Source organism: Diadema antillarum, unplaced genomic scaffold (assembly GCF_040938485.1).
Source record: "Diadema antillarum isolate AM-2024a unplaced genomic scaffold, OU_Dant_1.0 scf00000037, whole genome shotgun sequence".
NCBI classification, from domain to species: domain Eukaryota; kingdom Metazoa; phylum Echinodermata; class Echinoidea; order Diadematoida; family Diadematidae; genus Diadema; species Diadema antillarum.
Window position 1 is genome coordinate 2,321,414 of NW_027270926.1, and position 18,801 is coordinate 2,340,214.

Below are 18,801 nucleotides of genomic sequence, written 5' to 3' on the forward strand. Positions count from 1 at the left end.
GCACTACTACACTACAGTAATTCAGTACTTGGTCTACATGCTTGATCAGCTTAACCTGTTGAGGACAAGTCCCGAGTATACTCGAGCAGGTGTCTATGGGAAATGCGTGTCGTAGCAAAATCAAACTGTCCTCGACAGGTTAATATGTACTCAACAAGCACACCAAAACTACGGTGTATATCAGGAGTTGAGATATTATTTTAGCAGTTGTTGGCATTTATACATTCTTTGGTTGCTTGCAGACTTTAAGCCTCTTCAAATCTTTAAACTGTCAGTTTACTGTTGGTCTAGAAACCTAAATTTGCTGCAAAATTGTATTTACCAAACTTAAGTCCCCAAGTGTTTTCCTTTTTCATTTTGTCACCTTTGGTCTGTTCATTATTTGACTATACATGTAGAAGTTTTTTTGAGGGATAAGAGTAATAAGTAACAGTATTCCTTCCTGTCTCAATACTAGGAGTTTTTTTCAACCCTTGCAGCCTACACATTGCTGAGCCCACTTAAATATTGCAATGATTCCATGGACAAACAAACAAACAAAGTGGAACACAAAAGGCACCAAGGCACTACCTTGTGTACTGAAGGCTAACCTGCTGCCTCACTGGTGGTGTAATTTCCCATAGATGTTAAACTGGACACACTATGTCCCAGTACAGGCGATTCCTATTATTCTGATACAGTGCACTCCCGTTATAACAAACGCAGTTATAACGAAATTCCACTTATAACGAAGTAAAAATTTGTGCCGTAACATTATCCACTTGATGTATTTTTATTGTTTATTTGTTCGGTTATAACGAAATTTCGATATGAAAAAAGAAAACTGCCAGTCCCGATGACTTTATTATAACGGGAGTCCACTGTAACAAAGTCTGCAGGACTAGCAGTTTTCTATCATTATGCTGAAATTTCATTAAAACCAAACATATAAAATACATACAGATATACAGATGATGATTTCAGGACCTGAATTTTTACTTTGTTTTAACAGAAAATTCATCATAAACCATGTTCTTTATAATGGGAGTGCACTGTAATGGGTTCATCAAAGTCAGCCTCATGATTGGCAAGCCTTTCAGAGAATCTCTTCCATCTTAGCAGAGGGAAATGTATTGACCTCAATGTCAGATTTTGAGTTACGCATAAATTGAACATAATATAAGCCTATTATTGTTCAATTTATGGTAAAAGGGGAGTCTGTGAGCATTTATGGACACTGAATATAGGAGAGAGGAGATTGTTATTGGTGTAAGGTTGAATGTTATTTTGGGGCATGTTGAAAAATGTGCTTCTAAGCCCTGTATGTAGATGAAATACATATACATCGCACAGGTTGTACAATTGTATCAGCTGTGAAGCAAGTGTATTTCTGTTAAAGATAATACATGTATAGAGGAGAGATAGGGTCATCTTAGATACAATTTGTATATGAACACTACTGGTATGAGACACATTACAAATATAATGTATATGAGAAAGAACATATACACATTACAATGTATATTCTTGAGACCAGTGTTCGCATATGGGATCCTGGTGTATCGTCGTTAACGATATCGTTTCTGAAGTGTTCACCTACGTTGTACAACACGCCCAACTTACACAAACTAGACACATACACACAATTGGTATTGTATCAATGGCATTGTATGTACAATGTATACTGTAAAACATGATATATTCGCGGCATGAATTTTTCGCGAATTGAAGCCGACGGCCTTTTTTGCGGCATGAAATTTTCGCGAACTGCCACTGGCATTCAATGCGTATAGTGTAGACAAGAACTTTCGCGTGCATTTTAATTTCGCGAATCTTGGCGCTCGCGAAATTTGCGAAATTAAAATGCACGCGAAAATTCCTCGTTTTACAGTAATTGTTTTTCTTTTTTCATGTTCATGTACTAGGTGATTTTAACGTGAATCAATGTAATATCTGTATCTCATGTAAGTACAATATGGTGGCAAAGACAAACTTTTTGTTCATTTAGTGCTTTTCATTGTAGAAGAGGCATTACTCATGTTCAGATGTATATGAGATATAGTTATATTGAATGATGTGCAGGAAACTAAACAGTGGAAAGGTATGTCATGTATGTAGGAATTAACGTCATGTATATTTCGTGTTATTGCTTGCGCCTAGTCTGTGTGGGTTGTGCATTTCATTTTTGTGAAAGGTAAACACATGATCAATAAAAAAATGAGAATGCCTTTTTTTTTTAATTTTGCAAAACTTCCTGCAGTGGTGTTTTTGTTTTAATGTTATATATAAATATACAAAAAATATATACAAATTTACATTACTACAGATATTATCAATCAGTACCTGTAGTTATTGCTCTATACCACTATTTGATGTGAAGGATGTACACTTTTTTCTTTAACTCTGAGTTTGGCAAAGTCACAATTTTGCACCATACATACAAATCCCATAGAACAGCAATTTGTCTGACATGTATAAAAAGCTAAATTTACATGAAATACAGAAAAACTGTTTTGAAACAGATAGGAGACCTGTGTGTTATCAGGTTGGTCCAGGTTGAGCATGTTGCAGTGAAAAATAAAATGTAGTCAAACATGTGAACCATGTGCAAAATTTTAGAAACACCACACAACTGAGAAAAATTTGTGTGCAAACATGAGACAGAACGTCGAACCTGAGCAGCACAGGAAGAAAGAAGTGGCAAAATATTCCACACTATGCGCTTGTGATGTGCACTCCGTGCACGTACAATTTCAGTAATATTCTCACATTCAGAGGGTGCAAAATGTTCAAATGTCAGGTTGTGGGCCACTCTGGTGGAATTGACATCAGTACCTAATCTAAGTTGTGTAATACTTTACTGTGATTAATATCTTCTGATAAAATGTTCGAGTTATTCTCCTTACAAAAACCATCTTGAAAATACAATAAAGTGTTACTTATCAATGCTGAGAACATTTCATATCAAACACATAAATATATACATCCAAGAACTCTAATCAAAATTTGATGGTGCAACCTGCATTAACCAATTCTGAATGGCTGTTCTTGCTGTACTCAAGGAGGTTTAAGAGAATGGAGTCACAATTGTCTCATTTCCTTTGTTACACGTTCGATTCTGCCAGGCGAAAATATCTGAAGCATGTACCAAACTGGATCTGTCGCACAGATAGGAAGACAATTGACTCGTGTCTTACTGCATAATCACCAGCCATTGTCCACGGAATATGTGTCTTTGTGATGGTAATTACTTTTCGCCATCCCTACTTATAAAAGATAGGTGATATATAATGGTAAAAGACACTGGGATGCGCGATTAGAAATTGGGCAAAAAATTGTGAAACAGAAATGAAAATTACTCGACTGGGCATGCCCGGGCACAAATTTGATATATCCATCAAAAGAGAATTATGCTTGAAGATTATTCCATATCAGTTTTATTTGGGGGAAAATTAATGGAAAAATCTTTCCAGTACACGTATGATACAGTTTTCAACACTTTCACACGATACAGCTTTAATTTACACTTATGCAAAAATTTCTGGACTGGATTGACTTTTGTCTTACATGCTTTATCGTGAAGTGAAATTTCATTTCATTTAGTAAATAAACACGCAAAATATAGTCAACATTATGTTTACATTCAAAATGGATCTTCAGATCCATTGCTGTACTCTATGAAAGGCATGCAAAATTGGCAACAATAATGGCAATGTCACACATGTAATCAGAGACGTATTTCCAAGTGGTCTTAACATATAGTCTCGTACTTCACTACACAGCATCTCGATACCAAGAGTTTCCAAGTCACAGCTATGCTTCTCTTCACCTCATACACATTGCCTTATCCCTAACTTACCTGGGGGGGGGGGGGGGGGGGGCCATAATGGCCCCCCCCCTTGACGAATTCCGCGACAATTCCGGCGCGCAAAATTTTTTGACCGCGCCGCTTGCTGACTTTTTACTTTCAAGTCTCGCGCAACTTTTGAGACCAAATTTGTCGCGCCCGGGCATACCGTTCCGAAGCCACGCCCCTTCGAAAAATTTTCGTCAACCCCAAAATTGCTCAAAAACGTGATTTTGTGTACAAAGTCAATACAAATTGTGTTTTTTCAATTAATTCATATAAAAATTAATATTTTTAATTCTAAAGGCTGAAATCAATTTATTTTAGTATAATTATGCTTCAAAAAATGTGTATGACAAATTCTGCTGAAAAAAACAACAAAAACAAAAGTTCGAAAAAACAGGGAAATACATAAAAAATTGATAAAACAATAAAAAACATAAGAAATTAGTTTTGATACTGAATTTTTTTTCACGCACAAATGTTCAAAATGTCACTAGGAATATTTACACCAAAAATCAGCATTCCATAAGCTTTTATAAGCAATTACAGACGAAAATGATGTTTTTTGCATATATTTGCATAATTAATCTAAAATAGAAAATGCAAATTTTTTGAAACTTTAACTTAAATTGTAGATTACATCCGGCTTTATGTTCATGCACAATTTTGCGGCGATCGCGCTATCAACGGCCGAGATCTGAAGGGGGGGGGGGGGGGGGCCATAGTGCCCCCCCCCCCCCCCCCCCCCCCCCAGGAATTCAAGCTCGCTAAATAGCCCAGGTAAGTTAGGGTTATGAGTGTACTGTACTTTGTGCGCATATTGAGTATAACAGCATTTCATCATCTTATCACATGCCTACTATGTGCTGCCATGCTTCAAAATCCCTCGAGCTCCAACCTTCAAGTTACAAAAAGCATTCCCTCAATCCACATAAAGGCGACTCCCTTATACTGTAAAAGTGGAAATTTTCGCGGTGTTGAAATTTTTGCACATTTTACGCAACCAGAAACTAGCGCAAAAATAAAAGCACGGGAATATTCTTGCTTGCCATATGTTCCTGTACTTGGTGTCTTGATTCCGCGGAATTAAAAACACGCGAAACTCTTCTCACCCAGTTAATCGCAAAAAATTAGTTGCGCAAAAATATCCACTTTTACACTAATTACAGTAAGTCGTTAAGACCAGCAGGTTTTTTTTTTGTTGTTATAACCAAACAAAAGTGAGTATCGGAAGGTAATTATCGATAGTAATCCTGGGTAGTAAATCACTACTTTTCTGCAAAGAGAATTTCAATATATAAATGTATCTGTTAATGGAATGCACTGTAATTTATTACGGTTTCATTCTCCTTAAGGCAAAAAAAAAACAAAAAACAATAACCAACAACAAGTATCTGATGACCTTTCATTTAGGTTTTGTTTTGTTTTTGTCATTCTTAGTTTTGAAAGTCCATCTGTTTGTCTTTCATTTCATTGGATCGGTGACGTCTGTGCTGTGAATGCTGTGGCTGAATTAACTCAGTTGACTTGCTCCCAAACTGCTTCTGCACACTGTGGCTGTGGGCAAGAGATGGATTCATTTCACCAGGCTTGGATGCCTGCTGATTCAGACTCTCCCTTCGCTTTTTCTGGTAGCTTGGAAATTGGGCAGTTTGTGGGTATCCATCACTAGTTCTTCCAAAATTCCCCTCCCCTGAGCCCTGATGTCTTGATGAATTCGCTGCCAGGGTTGCATGCTCCCTTCCACGGTACTGTTGTCTCCTATCTCGTCCCCTCCCACCTCTGTGCCGAGTTCTCTCATTGGGAGTATGAGGTCCTTCAAAATTCCCTTCTCTTGGTGCCTGATTTCTTGGTGCGTTTGGTGCTGGTACCTCATGCTCTCTTATTAAGGGCATTCTGTCCGCTTGTCGGGTATATTCTCTGTTTTGGAAACCTTGTCTCCCTTGGTTACGTGTAGTTCTCTCAAAGTGACTGCTGCCAGTAGACTGCCGTCTGCGGTGCTTGTCAATCGTGCTTTCGCTGGATTCAAAGCTCTGAAAGGAGGTATTCACTTGCTTACTGGATGTCTTGGGGTAGATGAGTGAAGATCCTGCTCCATATGAATGTCTCCGTCCATAGCTGCTCAGAGTGGCAGCATCCTGGCCAGACCTAGAAGTTCCATAGCTGGCTCCTCCAAGATGCCTCTCTTCTGAATCCAGTTCTCGTGATGCTCGTGGTGCTGTGTTTCCATGTTCTCTTCCAAAGGGATGTCTGCTTTCATCTTCGGAATATTCTCTGTTTGGACCATCACGCTTGCCAAAGTCTTGTCTTTCTGTATGGCTTTGGCCTGTCCCTTCACGGGTCGAGTGGCTGTTCAACCTCCCTCTCTCATCGGTAGCAAAGGATTGGTAATGTCCATGCACATCTCCTGACATGCCAGAGCTACTCATTCCACTTGTTTCATACTTTCCTGAGATCCTTGCCGATTGGACACGGCTCGCCTTTGTGGCACAGGCTGTTGCATCTGGTTCATCACTAAAGCGCACACGTTTCTTACTTGTCCCTTTGACTTCATCTGCAGACATGTGCCTCTTCCTATTGCTTAGAGTGGAGTGACTGGCTACTGAGACTGTTCTTGGATCAACCAGAGATGACTGTCTTATATAGGGAGGCCCAGCTGGTCTCTCAGCACGCTCACTAGACACTTTCATGGTATGGATTGACCCTCCCTTGACATGTAATGTGCCAGATGCCGAGTTGGCAGAGTTTCCACAAGATTTTTCATGCTGATGGAGGGACCTACTGCTAGGTGCTGCTGTGTTCTCATGTCCACCAGAACCCTGCCTTAAATTAGGCAGTGGCTCCTTTGCATGTGAAGGCTCTCTGATCGAGGATGACTCACGGATAGTGGCAGAAGCACCAGCGGATGGTGGTGCTGGTGATCTTACAACCGTCTGATTGGCTGCTGGCTGCTCACTATACATATGGGGAGGCTTTACAAGTGAAGGCTTTGGGGACTCTACATGCAACGGCTTGACCTTGCACTGCCGAGCGACGTGGCTGTATGAGGCACGAGATGTGAGAAATACAAGCTGTCGTTTCTCTGCATCCTCCACCAGGGACCTCCAGCAGCTGTTCATCTATGACCACACAGGGAAGAAAGAAAAACACTTGAGCTTGAATATGACTTCAAACTAAAGACAACTTTCCTGTAGTGCCCTTCCATGGTCATGTGTAAACCAGTTGGTTGTAATTACCTCATTATGACCCCTATGAACAAGTACTATTCTTTAATACCTATCGGGGTAAGACTCCTATGATAACCACACGTTCCTTTTGACTATACCCTAATTCCTGCCCTCCTGAGCAATGAAAACCAAACCACAAAAAAAAAAAAAAAAAAAAGTGCTCACATGCTCTAATTCAAATAGAAGGCCTACAGTGAAAAGTGCTAATTTTACCTTTGGGTCCTGATGTTAGGGGGCCTAGGAAGCTCTAATGTTGCCATTCCTAGAACTTCTTTTACCAAATTCTATTTGTCCTATCCCTTTACAAGTAGTCATGTACAATGCCTTACTATGATGTACTATCACTACAAGTCTGATGAAAATCTAGGCGTGGATTCTTGAAACAGCAGGAGGAAATCAAGATGTCAACAATTAGAGCCATGCTATCCAATTACGTGTCCAAACTGTCCACTTTTGGTAACATCCTGAACAACAAACATTTTTCCTTCACATATCTCAAAATACAATATGACTTGGTCACACTGCATTTGGATCTATTGAAAGAAAAAAATGATATTGAAAATACATGGTTAATTTAGAAGTCCAGACTCTGAACTCCCATTTATGTGTCTGCACCATTTGAACAATTTTGTTTCCCAAAATTTGCTGTTACACTTTCACTGATACCAATAGGATCTCTATTTTTCCAACACAATTTAGTATGGGTTTTTCATGACAAGCACAGAGCTGATCATAGGGGGTGACCTGACATGGCAAAAACTGTAAGTTGATAAACTAAATCCCAGGTACTGAAATGCATTTTCAATATTTGGAAGAGGCAAACTGCTCAATAACAGGTCTATTCCAAGGAAAACAACAAATGACATCAACAAACAAAACTGAATTCACAAGCACCCCACACTTGGAGAAGAAAAGAGTACCTTTCGGAGTATGTCTGTGTTTCCAACAACTAGAAGGCTGAGCTTGGCCCGGGTCAAGGCAATATTTAGGAGCCGGGGATCTGTCATGTACCTGACAAAGCAGAAAGAGAGATATATATGTTTTATATGCTTTCAACTAATCTTTTGATATTTTATTTTGTGACCGTGCACCCCAAAACGAACACAAAGTCGCACACACTGATTTTGCATGAGGACTGAAAATAAGTGAAATGGGTCAACTTAGCCGAACTTGACTTTTTCATATTTTCTGAAAGAGCGGGTCCTCTTTGTCATTATGCTAAAATTTGGTATCATAAAACGGGCAGGAAAGTGTGTTTTTTTAGCAGTTTATCTCGAACATTTTTGGTAGAATAGTGTGTCTTTAGAATCCCTTTTTCATTTCTGAAAAACCTTGTCCACACTCTTCACTTTCAACTCTAATAACTTTTGAAAGGATAGTGCTACTGCTTTGACAGTTGGCACTAATTATGGATAGAATGTGTTAATGAGGCATGCTTAATTTCAGTTTAATTTGATAATCCCTTCATTGTTGTTACTCCGATGGTTTACTTCCTGTTTTTTTCCCATCCATCGCACAGCCAGCACAGTTTGGTAAAGATTAAGCGCTTGAATAGACACATGTACTTCAGAGCCTCTTTTCTCAGTTCACACTTTTCCTGAGTTTGTGCTTTCTTTCCAATATTTAGATAGGTTAGGAGAGTCCATTTGATTTGAGTTATACATCATTTTAAAGCTTAAAGTCTGCTCTTTTAGAATATGGTCTTACCTAAGTATTCATGACCGGCGACGTTTTGTTTGTTTTGAGATGCAGGGTCACATTTGGTCTAGTTTTAGTATCATAATATTATCATGTAAAATATTGAAAGAAGTGTTTTAAAGGCAATAAATCTTACCCAACTGTGCTGGAAGGATTTGCAGAACTTATGCAGGAGAGAATAATGACATCTTTCTCTGATCCGATGAAGTCATCTAGTATGCCCACTGCAGTTTTCTTTGGAAGCTGTATCCTAGAAAAAGGTGAATCCAAGATGGCTATTCATATCTCAGCTATCTATATGCTAGCCGGAAATTTGATAAACTTGTGGAATGCAAACAGATATCAATGAAACATCTATAGGGGGAAGTTTAAAGTTCTGTGAAAACCCAACCTGCAATGTTACACATATAACCATTTTGAGAACCATTTTAGCCACAAATAGGTCACCAGTATATTCTACTAAACTGCTTCAAAACAGGCACAGCCATTTGAGAACCTACCTTAATTGCTTCTGTTCAGGCCTAATTTAATCGATCTATCATAGTTCCATTTAATATTTTGTCATTTACTTGTATGTTGCATATCATAAGCAAAGCATAGAATAGAACATTTTGCTAAACAAGCTCAAAATACTCTGACAGCAAAAATAAAATATCAGCTTCTTGTTTGAGGACAGATGGTCAGTCGAATGGTTTGGCCTCTTGCCACCTCCTTGTTCATTCAGGTGTGTCCATACTATGTGCAGGACCATTTAGACATAGCTTAAAGTTGCTCTGTAGGAAATTCTCAACAAGTAAGAATGGGCTGTCATAGAGCTAAAATCTGGTTCTGATATTGGAGCTGTTGATAACTCAACAGTCATGCTGCACTACAAAATATTTACATGCAGTCGTGGATGTAATTACAGAATTTATCATACACGGGTTGATTAGTATTAACATCTGTTCACACTGCTCTAGAACTGCCAAAGGTCTATGGTTTTGAGCCTTGCAACTCTTCTGCAAAAACCTTACGTGCAGTGCTTATCATCAGTTTACACAATTTTGCTTATTATATGAAAAGAGTTCACTGTGTTGTAGTCATCACATCCATTCACATAGCTTACTACACAACTACCAGGACATCATTCATAATGCAAGATGGCATGATGTAAAAGGGAAAATCAACCTGTGACTTGCACAGGTTGATTTTAAACTGTCCAGGATATAGCATGTCATATACTGATAATACCACATCCAGCTTTGTACAAGACTTTGATATATAAGTTGGTATCTGAATTTGATATTAATGACCATCAGCAAGTGCTGGAATACCATATCTGAACTAAAGGACAACAACTAATGTACAAATATCATCATCTATCAAAGTTTTCTTCATTTTCTCCATTGTGTAAAAAGGAGTATAGTTGGCAATGGGTCTGAAACCAGACTATGTTCACGCCGTGTTTGTGCCGAGACCATTTAGAGTCCCCTCATCTGGCATGAACACAGCAAAACCTCTAGAGGTTGTGCCCTGTTTGGGGGACTCTAAACAGGGTATAAGAATCACTGGAACGTGAAAAACTCTGGTCTCAAATTCCAGGGCATAGGACTTGAGCATCAAAACTTTGAGCTGGGGACTTAAAAACCTTTCGAGTGAAACTGGAAATTCAGAACAGGAGAGAGACCAAGGTCGGAGAGCAGCTAACTGTGATATTGGCTTAGGTCTCAAAACTCAGGATTCAGAATTTGAGATTCAACATTTCTGACTCGAGTACTTCAGAATCAAAACAAGGGACCCTTCAGTAGGACTTTTGACTCGAGACTCAAGACTTTTGCCTCGAGTACCGTAGAATCACAACAAGAGAAATGTGACTCAGGATTTTTGACTCCAGACTCGAGACTTTTGACTATTGGAATTTGAGACATAAAAATCATTAGAACTTGAGACTGTGGTCTAAGAATTCAGGACTTAGGACTTGAGATTCAGAAGATCAAGACCCTTAGCTCAGAACTTGAAAACCTTAACAGTCAGAACGTGGTACTAAAGAGATGCCAAAGTCCGAGAGAAACTAGGTTTTAAAGTGGCCCAAGGACTCGGAACTCAGGATTGAGAATTTTTGATTCAACTCTTTTGCCTTGGGTACTTCAGAATCAAAACAAGGGACTCAGGACTCGGGACACAGGACTTTCGACTCAAAACTTGAGGCTTTTGACTAGGGATTTGGGACATAATATAAGATTCTGGAATTGGAACTTGAGACTTCTGCAGTCTCAGGGTTGAGAATCAAGCCTTTAAACTCAGGGCTTGAAAACATTTGAGTCGATCTGGGAACTCAGCACTACAGATCGAGATGCCAAGGTCAGACGGCAACTAGGTGTGAGATTTCAGCAGGGTGTGGGTGGGGGGGGGGGTCACCCTTCCCATGATAATGAGCATTAGCATTTTTAAGCTCTAAATTTTGTGATACAATGCATACTAATATACTATTTTGGATTATGTTTTCCATGAAAAAAAATGTTGTCTCAAACTGTAACTTTTGTTAGTGGTCAGAAATCCATGTTTTTGTTCTGTTTTGTTGTTGTTGGGTTTTTTTTGGTGGGGGAGGGTTGTATGCTTGATTGTTGTTTTTGTGGGGTATGAGAAATTGTTTGTCAGGTGTGTTAAAATAGTAGAGTGAGAAAGACTGCTGAGGTGTGAGACTTGGCAGGTCTGGTATTGAGAACTCATGACTTATGAATGAAGACTTGAGAAACCAGAATCTGGACAAAGAAATTGGAGCTTGTGACTTCCGATTGGAGACTACGTATAATGGTCTCTGAACACACTTGAAATATTTGAATAGGGACTTGGGACTTGCAACTTGAGACTTAAGGATTTGGATTACAGAGTTAGGACATGGTACATAGGACAAAGGATCTGTGACTTGGGACTTCAAGGAATGATCATTCATGTACATACTTTGCCAAATGTTCCTGCAGATCAACTTTCTGGCGGCGATATGGAGTGATTATTCCTGAGCTCTCTGCAATCTCCAGCACTTGTCTCGCAAGCTCAATGATGAAATCAACACTACCATCACCCTGCAGAACACTGATTGAAAAGAGCAGGAAGAATCATAGGAAAAGAATGCCCAGGTGCAAATGAAATAGTGCCATGAGAAGAGAATTGAAATCAGTGTGAGGTACAGAAAGTTGAGAAAATATATATACCTGTATTCAATAAAATGTTAAGTTCTGTGTATTTGTTTCATAAACCTGGGTAAAAATACCAAACTTTTCATTCACAACAGCCTGAAACCTAATGTTTGGGACAGACTGCAAAACAAACAAGCATACCGTTCACATGTAGAGTTTCTTTTGAGGATTCATGGAGACTTTTTTTGCATTCTTGTACATACCTACTGTTGTCACTATCCATGCAATCAGATACATGAAACACCATGTAGGGCCGAAGCTTGTAGTCCTTCCATGCAGGTGGAAGTTTGTTCCTAAGTGAGCAAATCAAATTTGTGATAAGAAATGCCATATAAAAACTGAAACACTAGTGACAATGCATACATTTTACAGCAGTTCTAAATGTTAAAGTCTTTTGACATCAGAATCCAAGTCAATACAATAAGGCTTTAAAACAAAACTGCTACTTTTAGCATTACAACTTAAAAGAAGATATTATTTACACCATATAAAAACGGATATAGCAGGTAATGAATATCTACAATGTACATTAAGAAACAAGACAAGTACTATATGTGACCCTGCACCTCAAAACACACAAAAAGTCGCCAGACATGAATGTTTAGTTAAGACCATATTCTGAAAGAGCAGACTTTAAGCTTTAAAATGATGTATAACTCAAATCAAATGGACTCTCCTAACCTATCTAAATATTGGAAAGAAAGCACAAACTCAGGAAAAGTGTGAACTGAGAAAAGAGGCTCTGAAGTACAGTGTCTATTCAAGCGCTTAATCTTCACCAAACCGTGCTGGCTGAGCGATGAATGGGACAAAAAACAGGAAGTAAACCACCAGAGTAACAACAATGAAGGGATTATCAGATTAAACTGAAATTAAGCATGCCTCATTAACACATTCTGTCAATAATTAATGCCAACTTTCAAAGCAGTAGCACTATCCTTTCAAAAGTTATTAGAGTTGAAAGTGAAGAGTGTGGACAAGGTTTTTCAGAAATAAAAAGGGATTCTAAAGACACACCTAATCACACTATTCTACCAAAAATGTTCGAGATAAACTACTAAAAAACACACTTTCCTGCTCGTTCTATGATACCAAATTTTAGCATAATGTAAAAGAAGACCCGCTCTTTCAGAAAATATGAAAAAGTCAAGTTCGGCTAGGTTGACCCATTTCACTTATTTTCAGTCCTCACGCAAAATCAGTGTGTGCGACTTTATGTTCGTTTTGAGGTGCACGGTCACATATAGAAGCTTTATCAAAAGTATTGATATAACAAGCACATCAATACATCAATTACACACATGTGTTTGTTTAGATATGTTGATTGTTAAATCTCTTCACATTATCCACAAGCAACTTCACTCTTTCAGTATCAACTGTTGTGCTTTGATGACTGATTATGTATAACAGGGCTCGACACTTACTCTGGGGGTCCATGCATACCACTAAAATCTTCAAATAAGAAGTCATGGTGGCCCGAAATGAAATGCAGTGGCCCAAATTAAAAGTATGTGAAATAATTTCAAGTTTGGATGGCCGATCAGGCCATCTTAAGATAGATATCCTATAAGGAAATTTGGGGGCCCAACATCAACCTTTAGTGGCCCAGTGGCAATGTTGAGCCCTGTGCACAAGATTAGCTACACCTATAGCCCTCACGAGTCGGTTTTCATGCTGCCCTGGTAGAAGAAGTTTGAAGGGAAGGAAGCAATGGCTCCTTTCATCCGAAACTGAGAGTCAAAACTTCTAATGAACTCTTCTGGCAACTTCTGGACTACTCGCTGCAGCAGGGACCGATTCCATCCTAGCCGTGAAGCCATCTGCAATGACAAACATATTTTCTGTACATGTACAGTCACTGCTGATCATCACAAATCTTGCACTTTTATATAAGATCTGCCACATCAGGCAGTCAAAGTAAAACTTTAGCTGTGGAGACATGTAGATTAAACTACTCAAGCTGGACTTTATGGCTTTAACAAAGCAATTTGTCAGATAAAATGTATTTGTTCTGAAAAAAAAAAATGTTTTAAGCTAACGAAATCCTTGCATCTGATTGGTTGAGAGCAAATTTGCATAAAAGTACATATACATATATATATATATATATATATAATATATAAACATATATATATATATATATATATATATACATAATATATAAACATATATATTATATATACATACATATATACATATATATTTGACAAAATGCTTGATGAAATGCCCCCAGAGTAGATTAGAGGGATTCACCGGTATCCTAAATGGCAAATACATGTAGTATTGTGGACAGTAAGTTCACACCTCAGATGTAATACAAACCCAAATGTTTTGACTAAAACATACAAATGCTCAATATGTGTAATTGTGAAAAAGTGTTGACTCATTACTTAGTACTTACTTTTGCACACGGGCACTAAGTTTTATATAAAGTAGAATAAAAAGCTCCGAATAACCCCTTGCAAAGATACAGTGTATGACAGTCTTTCAAAACATTTAAATGGTTTCAAACAGTTGTGATTTCTCTAAACTATCAGACCTGTGAACGGATGGTGACGATTCCTTGTCGTTTATCGCCCGCTACAAACAGCCGCCGACTCCTATTCTGGAGGGCAAGGAGTACCTCAGTCTCTGTGCAGTGACCAACCTGAGGTTTTCAAATTGAGAGACAGTCTTATTCATCATCAATCACTTGTTTATGACATACTTTGCTATGGAGATTTTTTTTTTATTGTCCCTTGAGATTATCTCTGTGCAAAGTTGCATGAATGGAACATAAATGATTGCCTGCCTCTTCTCCAGAAATAGCATGTATTCAATTCATGCAAGCTTTGAAGACTGCAAGATGAGATATTTCAAAGGTTGATAAGAACATAAGAGGATACTAAACATACACAGATAAATACCCCCTAAAAAAAATATGAAAAGAACGTCTTCTCAATAATCTTCTTTACATATAATCCCCAAATAGAAATTCAACCAAAAACTTGTTGAAATAAATGACTTCCAGTCAATATTTAAGGTACAAAATTTCTTAAATACCTAAAGTTTGACATTGCTATTCAGCGGTTCCCATGTTCTTCTGTGTTGTTAACTCACAGAATTGTTTGAAGTTATCATTTTCAAATCTGTGTTCACTAAAATGTACATAGGTTGTAAATCTGGCTACAACTTGGAATTCATGTGAAAATTCTCAGATTTCAGTCAAAGAAAATCAATTTTTTTCCAATATCTTTTATAAAAAAAAAAAAAACAAACCCCAAAACCTTCATGTGAGGCAAAATTGACTTCTGCACCACACCTGCTCTTGACTAACTTTAATACTGAAAGTTATTGCAATTGTAATGCAATGTACTGAGTGTCAAGAAAGAGAGAGGGCATTTCAAAACAAATGAAAAATGCAGTTATACTCACATCATCAACAAAGACAGCAGTCACATTCCTCATGCTGGATCTCATGACCTATCAGCAGACATAAATTGTGAAGGTGACTATAAGGTACATATACAGTTTTGTACCATTATGGGAGCATTGTGTATACGCATTGTGTGTGGCTTGTAAAAAGTTTGTGAAAAGAAAATTCCTGTTTATTATTGTTATACAGTGCGTATCAACAAAAAAAAAAAAAACGCAACAAGATTTGATTTCAAATTTGTGAAGATTGTATTAACTTTACACCAAAGTGAGTAGCAACAAATTAAAACCACATATCTCCTCTTTCCAATGATATCTTATTTATTCATACACAGTCATGAATGGCCGAGTAATCATTCTTTTTGGACAATGGGTCAAATTGGACTTGGGACCAAGTTTAGATACTGCAAGAATCAATGCACCTTATTAAATTAAATTAAATTAAATTAAATTAAATTAAATTAAATTAAATTAAATTAAATTAAATTAAATCAAATTAAATTGAATTAAATTAAATTAAATTAAATTAAATTAACAAATGGAATAATGAAATCAATAATCGCAACTTACCATTGTCTTCTTTCTTTAAAATCTCTTTTTAACATTACATTCCATTCCCCTCATTATGGCAACCATACCTTTTCACACAGAGATTAGCTCTTTTCTCCATCTCACACACACCCTTTTGTTGCACAGGAAAATTTTCCGTTAATTCAGGAATCACACGTTCATTTAAAATGTGTAAGTATCCATTTCCGTTCATGTTGTTTTCAAAGAAGAAGGGCCCTAGGAGCAAACCGTTTCCACAAAGTCCAGTCCAGACATTCAGCTTTCCAAAAGAAAAAAAAAAGAAAAAAATAGGAGAACTGAAAAGGATTTATGCTGGTCTTACTAACTGAAACTTGGTCCAAAGTCCAATTTGGCCCATTGTCCAAAAAGAAGGATTACTGAGCCATCCATTACCGCGTAAGAATAAATAAGATATCATTGGAAAGAGGAGATATGTGGCTTTAAGATGTTGCTACTTACTTTGGTGTAAAGTTAACACAATATTCACAAATTTGAAATTAAATCTTGTTGCGTTTTTTTTTTTTTTTTGATACGCACTGTACATAAGGCTGTAAGGTGCCCTTCCCATAGTACACATCTCATGAAAACAACCTACGATGTCATGCATGAAGTCTCTCTAGTACCAGGAAGCAGGTGAAATCAAATACAAAGAGTGAGTGATTGCGAGTTCCTACTTTGAATGACAGGGTACATAATATTCATTTCCATAGCAAATGCAGGGAAGATACAAGGAAATGATATGAAATCATGGCTGCTGATGAATGCAAACTCCTCTACAGAATTGTGACTGTCTTCTCTGTTCTTCATCATAGAGACTTTACATTTAACCGTGCACAACTATGTCCCTCTATAGCAGGGCTGCTAACTTTCACACATGAAACTCAGAGAGGTTCCAAGGACAAATTGGAGGTATTATTACTCGTGCATTACATGATTCCAAATAAAAAGGAAAAGAAGATAACCCCGAAGCAGGGCAATTTTCATATATATTCCTATCTGGACATAAAGAGATGTCTTATTCTTCTCGGCAAATGAAAGAATGTGAATTGCAGTCAGCAGGACGAGGCATTTGCATCCTGAATCTTACTCCAGTTAATGTATAATATAGAAATGCACATATTGGCACTATTATTGATAAAGAAATAATAGAAATGAGAACAAAACTAAAGATACGAATGTCAGAGATTAACTAGGAAAAAAAAAAGGCAGAAAATTGCTTGATATTGAGTAACAAAAAAAACAACAAAACATTAAGTCTGTAATTTGCGCTAAGAAATTGAATTTTCACTCAGAAAATGATTTGCATTAGTGTATGCCTATCAAAGCAATATACATATCTCATTTGGGCCATGTAAATGCTAGTAGGTTAGCTACACACAGGATAATGTGTGCAGCCTTCCCCTTTAAAAAATTGGAAAAAAAAATCCCCAAGCAAACCATGATTTAAACCCATTTTCAAAATGATTATGAAATCCATGTAGGATTTGAGCAGGGCATTCCATGTTCCTATTGTCAATGGTTTTATAAATGTCAAACGTTGATAGTCAAAAAACTTGAAATCATTGCTCTACCTTTGATCCACAAGCTTTAAGCGTACATCCTATTACTTCTGCTTGCTCCAATATCTTCATTTGTAGCTCATCATCAGACAACTTGTTATCTAAATGTTTTGAAAGTTTTTCAAAATAAAAGTCTCAAGATTATATGCTCTCATTTTGAATAATGTGCAGACAAAATGCTAAATACATTACAACGAAACTGATGTCACTCTCTTACATCTAGCAGTGACTCACATGGAATAATTAAATATGTTATCAAATATGTAATTTGACCAGGGACGCTAACCTGGAAGCATTAAACTGCACATTACTTGAATATGAGACCATTCTGAAGCAAATCATTTTCACACAACAATAGATATACAATGAACTATTGAATGAATCCCATAAGGATTGGAACAATCATCTCCCAGCATTTCCACTGATTCCCACTGATCAGTTACTAGCCTTCCCCTTTAAGACTATGCACATATGAACGAACTTGCAACTCAGTCATATAGGACTGAAAATAGTCTCTACAAAATCTAAGGCAAAGTCATTGATATAATAAACTTGAAACAACAAAGCATTAACTTGAATACATCATTTTTTTAATTTTTTTTTACTCTCAGCAATGCTGCACAAACTTGTCCGGTCAAGAATTTAAAAAAAAGAAGAAGAATAATATATAAAAAAGGCTGCTAGTTGCACTTTAACTTACAATTTCTTTGGTGATGGTTTTTTCTCATCTTTGCCATGAGGTGAGAGATGAAAAATGGGGAGAGCTGTTCGTCTGCATGTTGTGTGTCGCCTACCCGAACAATGTAAACACCACCGACACAATTGTCCTGCTGATTATCTGGCAATGACAAGAATATTCAGATTCAGATATTCAGATATTCAAGAACATGTTAGTGAGGGCAGCTATAGTTAAACTTCAGAAAGCATCAATCACTAATTCCTGCTCTAGATATGTCCCCCCCCCCCCCCTCCTTTCTGCTGGAGTGCAGTCCACCATCTACTGCATTATTATACTTGTACTTATTGACTGCATGTTCTGGATCATTTTCCTGTGCATATTGGGGTGACGTTACATACGTGGGTTGTGTTTCTGTGGTGCCTTCGAAGACTAAAAGCATTGTGGTAATTTTTCATTAATATAATTTAAGGAATTCCAAAACATACAGACAATAATAAAACAACAGCAACTGCCTTTGAAGACTTAAAGCATTGTGGAGATTTTTCATTGATTTAGTTTGAGGCATGCCAAAACATACAGATAATAATAAAAAAGTAAAATACAAAAATGAGCACTGGTAATTATCTAAAAAAATCATTTATGTTGGGGA

The 18,801-nt window shown here is 37.4% G+C and overlaps 1 protein-coding gene across 1 annotated transcript in view; it reads right to left on the reverse strand.

Moving 5' to 3' along the window:
* Positions 1-4,586: 4,586 nt before the first annotated feature.
* Positions 4,587-18,801, reverse strand: part of LOC139709276 (uncharacterized) — a 76,078-nt gene continuing 61,863 nt past the window's right edge. The window contains exons 15-24 of the mRNA XM_071621228.1: positions 18,174-18,311; positions 17,486-17,574; positions 15,345-15,392; positions 14,470-14,577; positions 13,590-13,750; positions 12,134-12,223; positions 11,695-11,826; positions 8,891-9,004; positions 7,977-8,067; positions 4,587-6,948 (exon numbers count right to left, since the gene is read on the reverse strand). Coding sequence (XP_071477329.1) covers positions 5,266-6,948; positions 7,977-8,067; positions 8,891-9,004; positions 11,695-11,826; positions 12,134-12,223; positions 13,590-13,750; positions 14,470-14,577; positions 15,345-15,392; positions 17,486-17,574; positions 18,174-18,311 — 2,654 coding nt within the window. The 3' untranslated portion in view covers positions 4,587-5,265. The remainder of the gene's footprint in view (positions 6,949-7,976; positions 8,068-8,890; positions 9,005-11,694; positions 11,827-12,133; positions 12,224-13,589; positions 13,751-14,469; positions 14,578-15,344; positions 15,393-17,485; positions 17,575-18,173; positions 18,312-18,801) is intronic.